We start from the raw sequence: 12,316 nt of genomic DNA on the forward strand, positions 1-12,316 counted from the left end.
ACGCAGCAGATGCAGTTACCACCAGACATGCAGTGTTAACTTTCGCACAAATAAACAGATACCAATAGCTCAGATGACGGACACCGAAGAATCCAAGAGGCCAAAGCTTGGACGGCCTCGAGGCGATGAGAAGACAGCAGCATTCTTGCAAGTGGCAAGATATCTTGAGGAAAATGATGATGAGCAGATCACCATCAATGATCTCATTGACCTCATGACACAGAAACTGGCAGGCACTAACCACGAAGCATACAGCTACACCCACATGAAGGCGAGGCTGTGGGAACACTTTGGTGACAGGATAATCCAAACTGTGATCAACGGCAAGCTGAATATGGTCACCTTCAGGACAACAGCCAGGGCAGTGCTTCAGGAATATTACAACAACCAGCAGCAGGAAAAAGACACTACTGAAGAGAAAATCAAGCTTGTACAGGCCGCGCCAAACTCATCAAAGAAGACATTAAAACCATTGAAACATCCCATGAAGTCTACCTATGTGGTGATGACCTGCAATCGCAAGAGGCTGGCATTAAATACTTACCAGATACTCTGCTGGTACTGCTTGATGGCTGGGACACTGTCTGTGGAAGAAGTAGGCAAGTCTGACGTCTTGAAACGAATCAAAGACCACCTTCAGAAGCATGTCGAGTCTGCAAAGATATCTTCTAGAACTTCAGCGCTCTGGGTTCAGTATATGGACATGCTAGACATTCTACGCAAATACATCTAGGCAGAGCGCACTGGGAACTGGGCACTACATCTACAGGCCATCCAGGAAATGCTGCTTTACCTGGCAGCCTCGGGCCACAACCTGTATGCCAAATCTGCGAGGGTATATCAGCAGCAGATGTCCAACCTCAAAACTCAACATCCCAATGTCCAACAACGTTTTGATGAGGGGTTCCATGTGGTTCGACGAAGTGATCGCCTGTGGGCAGGTCTTTCATCTGACCTGATCATCGAACAAGTTCTGATGAGAAGTTTGAAGACCAGCGGGGGGCTCACACGAGGGCGAGGAATGACAGAAAAACAACGGCTGGTATGGCTACGATCAATGCCTGCCTGTGCAGAAATAAACCAGGCAATGTAGGAGCTCACAGGTGTGAACTACAACACTGGAAAGCAGAAGAAGGACATGACCATGACAAGACAATCTCGTGACTGGAAGGACACACGATCAGCTCTTCAGTATTTACAGGAACGGAATCCGTTCAGTAGTGATCCACATCTGAGGAACATTGCCACTGGAGTTCATGCACACCCCACCGTCAACGTCGATACAGCACATGCTGTAGGAGCCAAAATATTGAAATCTATGGATGGGAAAACACCTGCCAAGTACACATTTAAGAGGAAAGACCAAGTTGTCATCCTCGGCATGAAGTCATCTGTCAAGATTGATGGAGAGCAAGTCCAGGTTGACCCACAACTCCTCTTCCAGAGACTGATCACTGTTGCACAGACAGTAGAAGAACTGGAGTTGGCCTTCAAATATGAACTGTGCAGCTATCCACCAGCCCTCTTTGATTCCTCTCTTCAGCTCCAAGAAGCACACAAGCCAGTCTTTGCTAATGCCATCTGGGATCTTCTTGGATCCGATGTCCCAGCCGATATCCCCAATGATGGGCAATAGTACGTTTTGGATGGCGGGGCACTTGTTCAACGCATTCCATGGTCTCGTGGATCTACATACAGAGACATATGCCACCAGTACACTGATTATGTAACGAAGAAGTACGGAGATGCCATAGTCGTGTTTGATGGTTATGAGAGTACCAACACGAAGGACATAACACACCAGCGACGGTCTAAAGGGAATGCTGGCACGACTGTGACATTTACAGCTGACATGCGTCTCACAATGAAGAACGAACAGTTTCTTGCCAATAGGCAGAATAAACAACGATTCATTTTTATGTTGAGTGAAGAGCTTCAGAAGAAGAACTGTGAGACACACTCTGTCTCAGGGGATGCTGATCTCCTGATTGTACTGAAGGCCCTGCATTCTGCTACTGTCTGCTACGAGTTCTAACTTCAATACGCTTGATTTTTCTCAACATGTATCGTAAGTTTATAATGGATGTAGTTTCTGAGTTTAATGCGAATTCTCATTTTCATTTCGAAACCTTCGTCAGGCAGATGTGATTGCCCTGAGTGGAATTGTGAATTTTATCATGTTTCAATGATTTATACATAATTATATTGCATTGCCATAGACTTGATTTCATCTTGTGTCTTCAACGTTTCTTTTTTTTTTTTTTGTCCAGGCGCCAAAATCAGTATCAGGTAAATATTATTTTTCGGGACAAATAATTGACATTTTTGGACAAAAAAGCGATAATTTTTTATTTTATCCTGAATACATTTCACTTTTTTATAATTATTCTTGTTTAACATTATACTGACCATAACTAGAAACAATGAGAATGCAGAAAAACATATATTTACATATTAAAATATCAATCTTTACAATTTTCTCATTTTCCCCGAAGCCGGGTGGCGGCCATATTGGATTTCCATGATTTCAGGACTTTCCCCTGGAGGATCCCTTAGGACTTTTTTTCTGTCACTGAGGACATATCCAGGAATCAAAATCTGTTGTTTGCTTTTGTTGCAATTTGTGTGAGGTCATCCGACATTTTGTCTGTACTATTTCAGAAATGCATCAATCACGGCTGTCCACTCAGGCATATTGTGCACACTTTTTCAGTGAACCCTTATTGGCTCTTCTCCATCCCTCCTAATCTGGGTTGTCTTTATCAAGTAATTCTAAAATTGTTCCTTCACCTTTTGCCGATGACCTGTGTGTTGCGAAATATGTATGTATGTTGTCTTGTCTTGCCAATTTTGAGTTTGCCTCGTCTGCAAGAGTAAATTGCAATAACAGTATAACTCTGTGGCTGTGCCAGAATAATTAAATCAAATTGCTGGAAAAAAAACTTTTCGTCGAAATGCAGATTTGTATTTTCACAAAATCGAACCAAATTGTCACAGTCACACTGTTGTGGGCCGGGGTTCGATGGCGATAAACGACCACGAGGTGGAGCAGTCGAGCAGTCTCCCACCGAACACCCGGAATTAAAAGGTCGTCACCCCGGATAACCCCGGAGTCGACGGACAACTTAAAGGACCGTGATCGCTGATTCTCTGATGGCGTGGGGTAGGGTCAATCGCCAAATGTCAATATACCCAAGTACTCACGTCGTCAAATTACTGGGGAAATCACACCCTCGGCCGACTCTGTCCGAACCGAGTCGCAGGTACCGACTCAGATCCGGCGTAACCGAGCAGAGTTACCAGAGCCGCGCAGGTCCCAATGACAACTTACGGCACCAACGGCCTTACTATTTTCTCAAGCCCAAACCATGCTAGGCCAATGAAAGAAAACACGAACGACGAACTGAAACATTTAACATGGGGGTTTATTTATAAACAATAATCGGGGAGGGGAGCACACAAAGAGCAGAGTTATCCGAATAAAAGAAATACAATTTACAAGGAACTAAAAAGCACTTAACAGTTTCTTCTTACAGGACGGCGACACACACACACACACACACACACACACACACACACACACACACACACACACACACACACACACACACACACACACACACACACACGAAAGAAATGGACCCTGTGGGTCTATTTTCGGTCCTCAGCCCAGGAGAGAAAGGCAAGCTGAGGGACGAGAGCCTGGCCGAGGTACCTTCCCCCCTCATGCGGCCGCACCGACTCCAAACCACCACGGTGGGCCTCGAACCCATGTCCCGAAGTCCACGGCCCGTGATCGAAATCAAGCCACCACGACCGCAGACTGCTCAAACCACGACCACCACTGTTCGGTCACCACCACCACGGTGAGCAAACGCAAAGTACCACAGACCACTCAAACCACGACCACCACTGTCTGCCGTCCTCTCGTTTTTACGACCACTCTCTTGAGGTCCGAGTGATTTCTTCTTTCGACACTCGCCTCCTGATTGGACGGTGCGTCTCGGGGGGTGTGCCGAGGTGTCTCGGAGGCCCGTCCCCTCCCCCCCCCCAAGAGGCTCCGTAGTAGCTTTCAGCACGCTGGCCTCCCATTTGGCTGTGGCGCGCATGCGATGCTCGCCCTTGGCTCATTGGACAGAGGAAACACTCCATGCCCTTTTTTGGAGCGGGGCTAAGATCTGAGGAGATGGAAGCCCCAGCCACGTCTGTGCTCGGCACGCATGCACGTGATTAAGTCCGATGGTGGCAGGAGGGAAGCAGTGATGTTGTTGTTGTAGTTGATGTATAAAAACCTGACGAAAAATAACTCGTAGCGCACACACAAAATTCCCATTAGACAGAAGGAGGGTTCCTAACTATAAACACATACTTATCAAAATAACTAAGCTTCGGGACTGCTGTCTGTGAGTGCAAATGGCTGCCTAATTCGTAACAACACACCCAACTTGTCGACCATGTTTCTTCCGAATCAATAGACAACTTGATGAGGTTGCATCAATCACGAGGTGGAGCAATCCACCTCGTGATTTCAGATCGTGCTGTGTGTCGTTTTTTCCCCATCTCTCAATGCTGAAGAAGGATTTTCAGCCACTCTGTCTCGTAAAACGACCGAATTTAAGTTTGTCTGATGTCTCATCAATGAAGAAGACAAAAGCACACTTGGCGATAGGCCGAGGCTTCAGACTTTGGTATGCTCACGAGGCTGTACTGTCAAAATGAAACGTCCCAGAAGATAAAGCAAATCGATTCACATTTGTACATGTGGCATCTTAAAATAATGCTTCTTGCTTCAAAACATCATACCTTACAGTCTCTGATTATCTACATCATTAAGTCGGAGTGCCTGTCTGTCTGTCCCTGAACTACTCCCTCAGTTTTGGGGATAGCCCCACCGAACCTTCTGTGGAACATTTTGGAATCCAAGCCGGTGTCCCAACATCGGTGGGAGTTTTTATAAATATCTCAACACAATGATGATTTTGAGGTTCAATCTGTATGAAGCTTCTCTCAATCCAGATAGAATGTCAGAATGGCGTTTACCTTCGTAACACAGTATTTTGTTAAATTAATGGTGTAGTACTATGTTGCTGTTTGAATGACAATATAAAGAGCTTGAGTTTAAAGCCAAACAAGAAAAATTATGTCAGGAATTCCACCCGTGACATTCGTGGATTTGCCATTTATCGTATTTTTTTGTCCAACTAGTTCATGAACCGGTTGTCCCTCCTGTGCAAACCAAGTTCAAAGGTCCAATCCCTCCCGAGCAAAGCACGGGTCCCTGGCGAGTTTCATATAAAATAATTCCAACCCATCATTTTTGACTGGCTCTGAAAATAGTTTGAGAAAAAAAACAAAGTAAGGAAGCTGGCTGGCCCTTTAAACTTGGCTAACTGTGCTGAAGCATCGGGGACAAAGGTCGTGGGTACCGCACATCATCATGGAATTAAACTGGGAAACTATAAAAACAATATCGTGTTAAAATGTTGAAGTGTGCTGAACTCGAGCTTGAAAAACAATTTCCTTCAACAAGATCAAGCAATTTTGTCCTCGTATTTCTTGTTGTCCTTAAGCAAATTATTCTGCAAGGAAATCGTGACTGCACGTTGTATTTAAAAAAGGATATCTGAACATTTTTCATTTTCATAAAAAGTGGGGATGAAATATACATTTAAGAGTATGGGAAAATAAGGAGGAGGTTTGAGGGAATGGGGAGGGAGGAAAGATAATTTGGAGTAATAGGATTAAAGAGAAGGAAGAAGAGGATGTATGAGGAATCTGGACTGCAATGCAAACAAAACTTTATAACATTGAGGAGCAAATGTTCCAGCTGGAGCCAAAATGGAATTATTTTCCCCACAAAATGTGAACAACTTTCCTGCCATGACTCAAGATGTGCCTGACACAGATCCTGAAACAAGACACTTCTCAACATCACACAGCACTTTCTGTTAAGTTACACAAACCTGGATCAACAAGAGAAGCACTGCTGGATTCTTGCGTTGATGCATCGTTTGACTCTTTAATCAGAACAGATGAGTTCAAAAGGTTTTGAGGAATTCCCATTTGGAAATTAGTTCCCTCTTCCAGATCACCTTCACCTGCACACAAGTCGACATTTAACCCGTTACTGCACTGAGAGGGTAGATGTTCAAACTGCAGTTCCTGAAGTTTAGTTTACAACTCCGCAGGGCGCTCAAGGTCCGCCAGCAACCCCTTTCTGGTGGAACTACCAAAATCACGAATCACTGCTCATCTTCACTCTTTCATTCCTCTATTTTCTCACCTTTGGAACAAACTCCCACACAATCTTCAATCCCACTCTTCCCTCCATATCTTCAACACAGCTGTTCACCATCATCTCATCTCTTCCCTCATCCATAACCATAATCGTTTCTACCCCCATTTATCCATATCCTTTATATTCCCTGCTCTCCTTCCATATTGTTTACCCCGTGTACCCTGCCCCATCCCACCACATTCCATAGATCTCCCCCACCGTTTTCTGCTTCCCTCTCCCATCCCTCCTGTCTCCTGCTGACTTGTTTTTTCTTCTGTGTGATAGCTCGAACACGAGCCTTGACATTGTTTTCATTTTAAATGAAAAAAAAAAAAACTCAGACCTTCATTTGGATTTCAATTACATTTTCAGATCGAAATGGATTCTTTTTTTTGGAAGAAAGATTTAGTTGTGAAATTTTTTTTTTTAATCCACAGTATAAGAGTTTATTGGGTTGTGGGGTCTTGTCAACATTGTGACTACTTTTACTTCATCGAGACAGTCAAGTTCGCTATCTTTTCGGTGCACCAGCATGACCCAAAATGACAATGTGGAATGTGTATTGCGGACGGCCCATGCAGGGGCTGATCCGAGGATCTCATCAAACCGTCTGATCGGTCGTAGCGACAGGCGGTGTGTACAAAAGGCAGAGACTTAATCAACGTGAGCTGATGATTCAGGCCGACTGGGAATTCCTCATTCATGGGACAATGTCTCAAGCCCCAGTCTCCATCACGTACGGAGCTCAGCGGTTTGCAAGAACAAGAAAAAGGGCAATCAGAGATTGCAGACCCTCACCAGGACTTGTTTTCTGAAGTTTTGTGTTAGGTTTGTGTGCTGGTGCGTTACGTCATTAATAACAGACATCACTGGAACTACCACTTTATAACTCCTGGGAATGATGATCGGGTGTCAAGGCGTCCCGCTTTGATGAAACCCCACTTTGACCTGACATTTTACAATGACCGAGGACGTGTATTTTTATTCAAATGAATTCAGAATGGGAATAAAATAAATTCAATTCAAATCAAATGGAAGACCAAATCCTGCATTGACAGTAATGCATCGGAGTCATCAAAAGGAACCTGAACAAGTAAAAAGCAAGGATGAAGTCATCAGGAAGAACATGAATAAGATTCCGGTTTCAGTTGCGACTTCTTCACCCTCAAACCCATCCATGCTAAAGTGAGCCAGATTGAAAAAAAACAAACAACCAAAAAGAAACCAGATTCAAAAAAAAGAAAATTCTGGCAGCCAGACCATGCGTCCGATCTGGTTGAAATTTAAAACATATATTCCCATCACCACTCGATGATAATTGAGAATTATGTCAATTGATATGTCTGGTGTTGGCTTCATAGTTTGGGTGGTGGGCTTGTGATCCGAGGATCCTGAGTTCAAATCCCACTCAGCTATTGAATTAACACCAGGAGGGGTTGACTGCCCGTTATCCTTCCGAGGTCGGCAAAACGAGTGCCCGCTGGCTGGTATCATGTATCGGAGTGGTGACACATCCAGGATTGTGCCCAATAGCCAAGGAGACTGCTTCAGCAGCACCAACATTCAAGTCCACATTCATGTTCAACAATACTAAATTGTTTCAAAGGAGATTGTACAAGTTACAACAACTAAAAAGGTTGATGGAAGATCAAGGTATTTATTGACATGCAGGGAGTATAAAATAGTGACATACCAGACTTGGGTGTTAATCCATCACCCTGATGGTGGAGGTAGCAGACATCACTGAAACCAACTCCAATGAAGCCAGGAACGTTTTCCAGCTGTACATTTTGGAATCCAATGAAGTTTTCACAGAAACTGGAAAGTTCTCGAACAACATTCTCCAAGTTAACGAACAGACTTCCCAACAGAGGAGAGCCAGCGAGCTGCACAACATGCGGCTTCAAAAAAGATTTCACAAATTTACAGAAGTCAGCATACATTGCAAATTTAAATTTCTCTTTGGCGAGAGAGAGGAGCTCTGTTCGCAATGAATCGGAGTCTGCACAAGCTCGAAGAACCTTGTGATTCTCAATTCCAAGCACATTGATCACTGCTCTGGCTGTTTCTGCTCTCAGACCGTGTGTTTGGAGCCATTCCAAGAAGCTGTCCATTCCACTGATGACCTGCCAGGGACACAAGCCTTATGTTATATATAATGAATGTGTTTCTATTGTTGTGGTTGTGTCCTCGTCCCTGTTGGAATATGGTAATTCATCTCAATATGACAGTAAAAGTGGAGCGTTCTGGGGTCTTCCCCACCAAATTATGCATCTCTGCTGCAAGACCGTTTGGATTGGAAGTCCGAATTGACCCAGAATTCCACCAATTAGGCGTCGCATGTCATGTACAAGTTAGGCTGAGGAGACCGATGTGCGACGCGGTCCATGTGCGAGGGATTGAATCACCTCGGCCAATCAATCCCTTAAAAGGTCTTTTTTAATCACACTCAGAAGAACCACAACAACCATAATTCACCCCGAGGCCAATTATATCATGGAGTATGACAGTACTCCATGTGTAGGGATGTTATGGGAAAAAAATGGCTGCCCATCAAATGTGTACAAAATGATACGCATCAAAACCACTACAGAGTGAAATCTTAAGCATTTTTAAAATCATCAATTAAATAGGCAAAAGCACAGGGAAGGAAACACAGATTCAATGCAGGATGTAATAAATCTCAAATTATTCTGTCCCATGTTGACTCGTATACATATACAAATACATACATAGGCAATACCCCTGGGCAGTCATTTAGTCAAATAACACCACTGAGGAGGAAGTCAACATGGGAAAGAATCAGCAAAATCTTCCAATGTGATAGCAAATACCTATTTTGGGGAACAACCCCCCTCCCAAACCCCCATAAATCCCCTCATCCCCAATTTGCTGAAGAGCATGAAAAAAACTTTGGTACATCATGGGTGATGAAGGTTGCAGTCAAGTTTAATCAGAATCCTTTGTGTGGTTTCTGAGAAGAAAGCAAATACATAGTTTGGGGGCCAATCCCACCATCCACCCCTTTAGATCCCAATTTTTTTGAAAGCAGTGAACAAGCTTTGATACATCATTGGCAATGAAGGTTGTGGTCAAGTTTCATCAGAATTGCATGTGTAGTTTCTGAGAAGAAAGCAAATAAGTATTTTGGGGGGCAACCCCCATCGACCTCCTTCGGGGCCTAATTTTTTAATGCCACGAACAAACTTTGGTACATTCAAGGCGATGAAAGTTGTGGTAAAGTTTCATCGAAATTGTATGTGTAGTTACAGAGAAGTCGCAGCAAGTGTACATAGACGGATGGACGTCCGTCTTCGGCAGCACCAACGCTATGCACAGAGTGCGTTTCTGAAGGATGGATGTTCTGGTAGAGGGGCATAGTATCAGCGGCACAGCCGTACTCCAAGACATGATAGCTACCTGGCAGCAAAGCTGCAATTCGGAAGAACAGAGCAGAGAACATTCTGTTTGAATGTTGGATTCAGACGATGGTCGGAGACTTCGGAGGACCCCACTGCTGAGGGAGAGACATAAGAAAGCCTGACTGGAGTTTGCCAAAACACACCTGAACAAGCCAAAATCATTCTGGGACAATGTCCTGTGCAGAGATGAGGAAAAAAAATTAGAGCTTTTTGGGAAAGCACATTATCTCTAACTGGAGGGAAGGTTTTCTTTTCTTTGAAGGCTTCATCTTTTTTCTGTAAACAAACATGGAGGTTCAAGTGATGTTTTTGGATTTCTCTGCTGCCTCTGGCACTGATTGCCTTGAGTGTGTGCACAGCATCATGAAATCTGGAGATCACCAAGGCATTTTTGGAGCGCAATGTTCAACCCAGTGTCAGAGATCTTGGTCTCCGTCGAAGGTCATGGGCCTTGCAGCAGGACAATAACCCCAAACACACATCCAAAAGCACCCAGAAATGGTTCAAGACACGATGCTGGGCTGTTCTGAAGGGACCAGCAATGATTCCAGATCTAAATCTCATTGAACACCTGTGTGAAGACCTGAAAACAGCAGTTGAGAGAAGGCACCCTTCAAATCTGGGAGAACTGGAGCAGTTTGCACAAGAAGAGTGGGCCAAACTGCCAGTGGAGGTGCAGGAAGCTTATTCATGGTTGGAGGAAACGCTCGACTGTAGTTATTTTGTCCAAAGCCTGTGATACCAAATATTAAGTCGAGGGTGTCAATAATTTTGACAGTCATTTCCTTTTATTTTCAGATTGAAAAGGATATGTTTTTGTGGGCCGGGTCTCGGCTGTGAGCACGACCGCTAGATGGAGCTGTAGGGTCGGCTCCGCCAAACACCCGGAATTCATATCGTTACCCTCGGATAACTCCGAAGGTATGTGTCCCTTCCAGGACCGTGAATCGTCAATAAATCAACCATGTGGGCACAGGGTTATTTTCCAAACTGCAAAATACCTCGAGGCTCACGTGGCGAACTACCGAGTATTCACACCCTCGACGAAGCTCGAACGGGACGAGCCGTAACCGTGATCGACCCGTGCGTAACCCGAGTGGATGGTTACCGAGGTCCGTCGGTCCAAACGTACATCTACAGCAGCAACGGCCTTTTTAATTCCCCAACACGCGCCGCTCTAAACCAATGAAGGACAGGACGAGGACGAGCTGAAACATTCAACAATAGGGGTATTTATTAACAGCAATCGGGGGAACGAGGGAAGCACGCAAGGGCAGAGTTATGACAACTAATAGAAATGCAAGTATGTACAAGGCAAAAAGAGCACTTAACAATTGCTACTTAAAGACGGGCCCACAGACGTGCGCGCACGCACGCACGCGCGCACGCGCGCACACACGCGCACACGCGCACACGCGCACGCGCGCACGCACGCACGCACGCACGCACACACGCACACACACACACACACACACACACATACACACACACACACGCACACACACACACACACACACACAGAAAGATGGACCTCGAGGTCTTCGACGTCCTGGGTCGGCGGGACTCGAACCCGCAACTCGATGGTGTTGTGAGCGCCGGGTACGGTGGACAGCATCGGGCTTCCGCACGCTCCTCCGGCATGCGACGAGACCAGAGCCAGCGATGAGATGAGATGAGACCAGCGCCAAGATCGAACAGAGAACCAGAACACACCAGTGAGCAGACGGGGCGCAAATTGTTTGTTCTCTGTTTCTTCGTTGTCTTCTCGGGTGCGGTTCGCTCATGCGTGGCCTTCGCCTATTGGTCGACCGTGGGCAACCTCGCTTGCATCCTCCGGATTGGGCGAGAGAGACGTCAGGTTCTCGTGAACTCCGCCCACGTACGTGCTGACACGCACGTGTGCTATGGTGCCGGTGGAGGACGGTGGGAGGAAGCGAAGGCAGGTGTCGTTGTAGTTATTGTTGATATAAAAATCTTAACGATCAAAATAACTCCGCAGCGCATGAACATCCAATTCCCATTCGACTAGGAACGGGACCCTAATGAGAAACACACACTTACCGATATAACAGCTATACGGGACGGCTGTCTGTCTGTGTGCACAAGGCTTCCAAATTCATAACAATATTAAGTTCTGAATCAAAAACCAAGGTTGTGCAATATTAACAGTGAAATAAATAATTGTGGACACCAAATACTTTTATCAATTTCAACTTCTTAGTAGAGAGAATTGAAAAAAAAAAATTCAACTCCGCCCACCCCCACCCCGCACCCCCACCAAAAATACTTTTTTTTCTCAAAATGAGGCTGATTTCCAAGAAATGTGAGGGTGCCAATATTTTTGGCTATGATAGTTTCTCAAGCTTTTGATACAGTCTGGTTTGTTAAACAAACTGTCTGCCAATGGAATCCAAGGCCAACTCCACTCGTGGATAACCGACTTCCTTCACGATCGTAGCAAACGTGTGGATCTCAACAGAAGCCTTTCATCTCCTCTCCTGGAAAGCCTGGAGTACTCCAAGGCATTGTTCTGGGCCCTGTCTTATTCCTAATATTTCTGAACGATCTCTCCAAATCTTTGGATAAATCCTCATTATCTCTTCTCTGATGACCCAAC

At 45.1% G+C, this 12,316-nt stretch overlaps 1 protein-coding gene across 2 annotated transcripts in view; it reads right to left on the minus strand.

Annotated features, from left to right (window-relative positions):
- Positions 1 to 12,316, minus strand: part of LOC147029136 (uncharacterized) — a 77,748-nt gene that overhangs the window by 9,986 nt on the left and 55,446 nt on the right. For both annotated transcript variants that reach the window (XM_085880086.1, XM_085880087.1), the window contains exons 2-3: positions 7,971 to 8,403; positions 5,964 to 6,098 (exon numbers count right to left, since the gene is read on the minus strand). In XM_085880086.1, the coding sequence (XP_085736212.1) occupies positions 5,964 to 6,098; positions 7,971 to 8,391 (556 nt within the window). In that variant the 5' untranslated portion in view covers positions 8,392 to 8,403. The remainder of the gene's footprint in view (positions 1 to 5,963; positions 6,099 to 7,970; positions 8,404 to 12,316) is intronic.

This window comes from Eptatretus burgeri, chromosome 4, assembly GCF_056783735.1.
Source record: "Eptatretus burgeri isolate ZD-2024b chromosome 4, Ebu_testis_v1, whole genome shotgun sequence".
Lineage (NCBI taxonomy): Eukaryota > Metazoa > Chordata > Myxini > Myxiniformes > Myxinidae > Eptatretus > Eptatretus burgeri.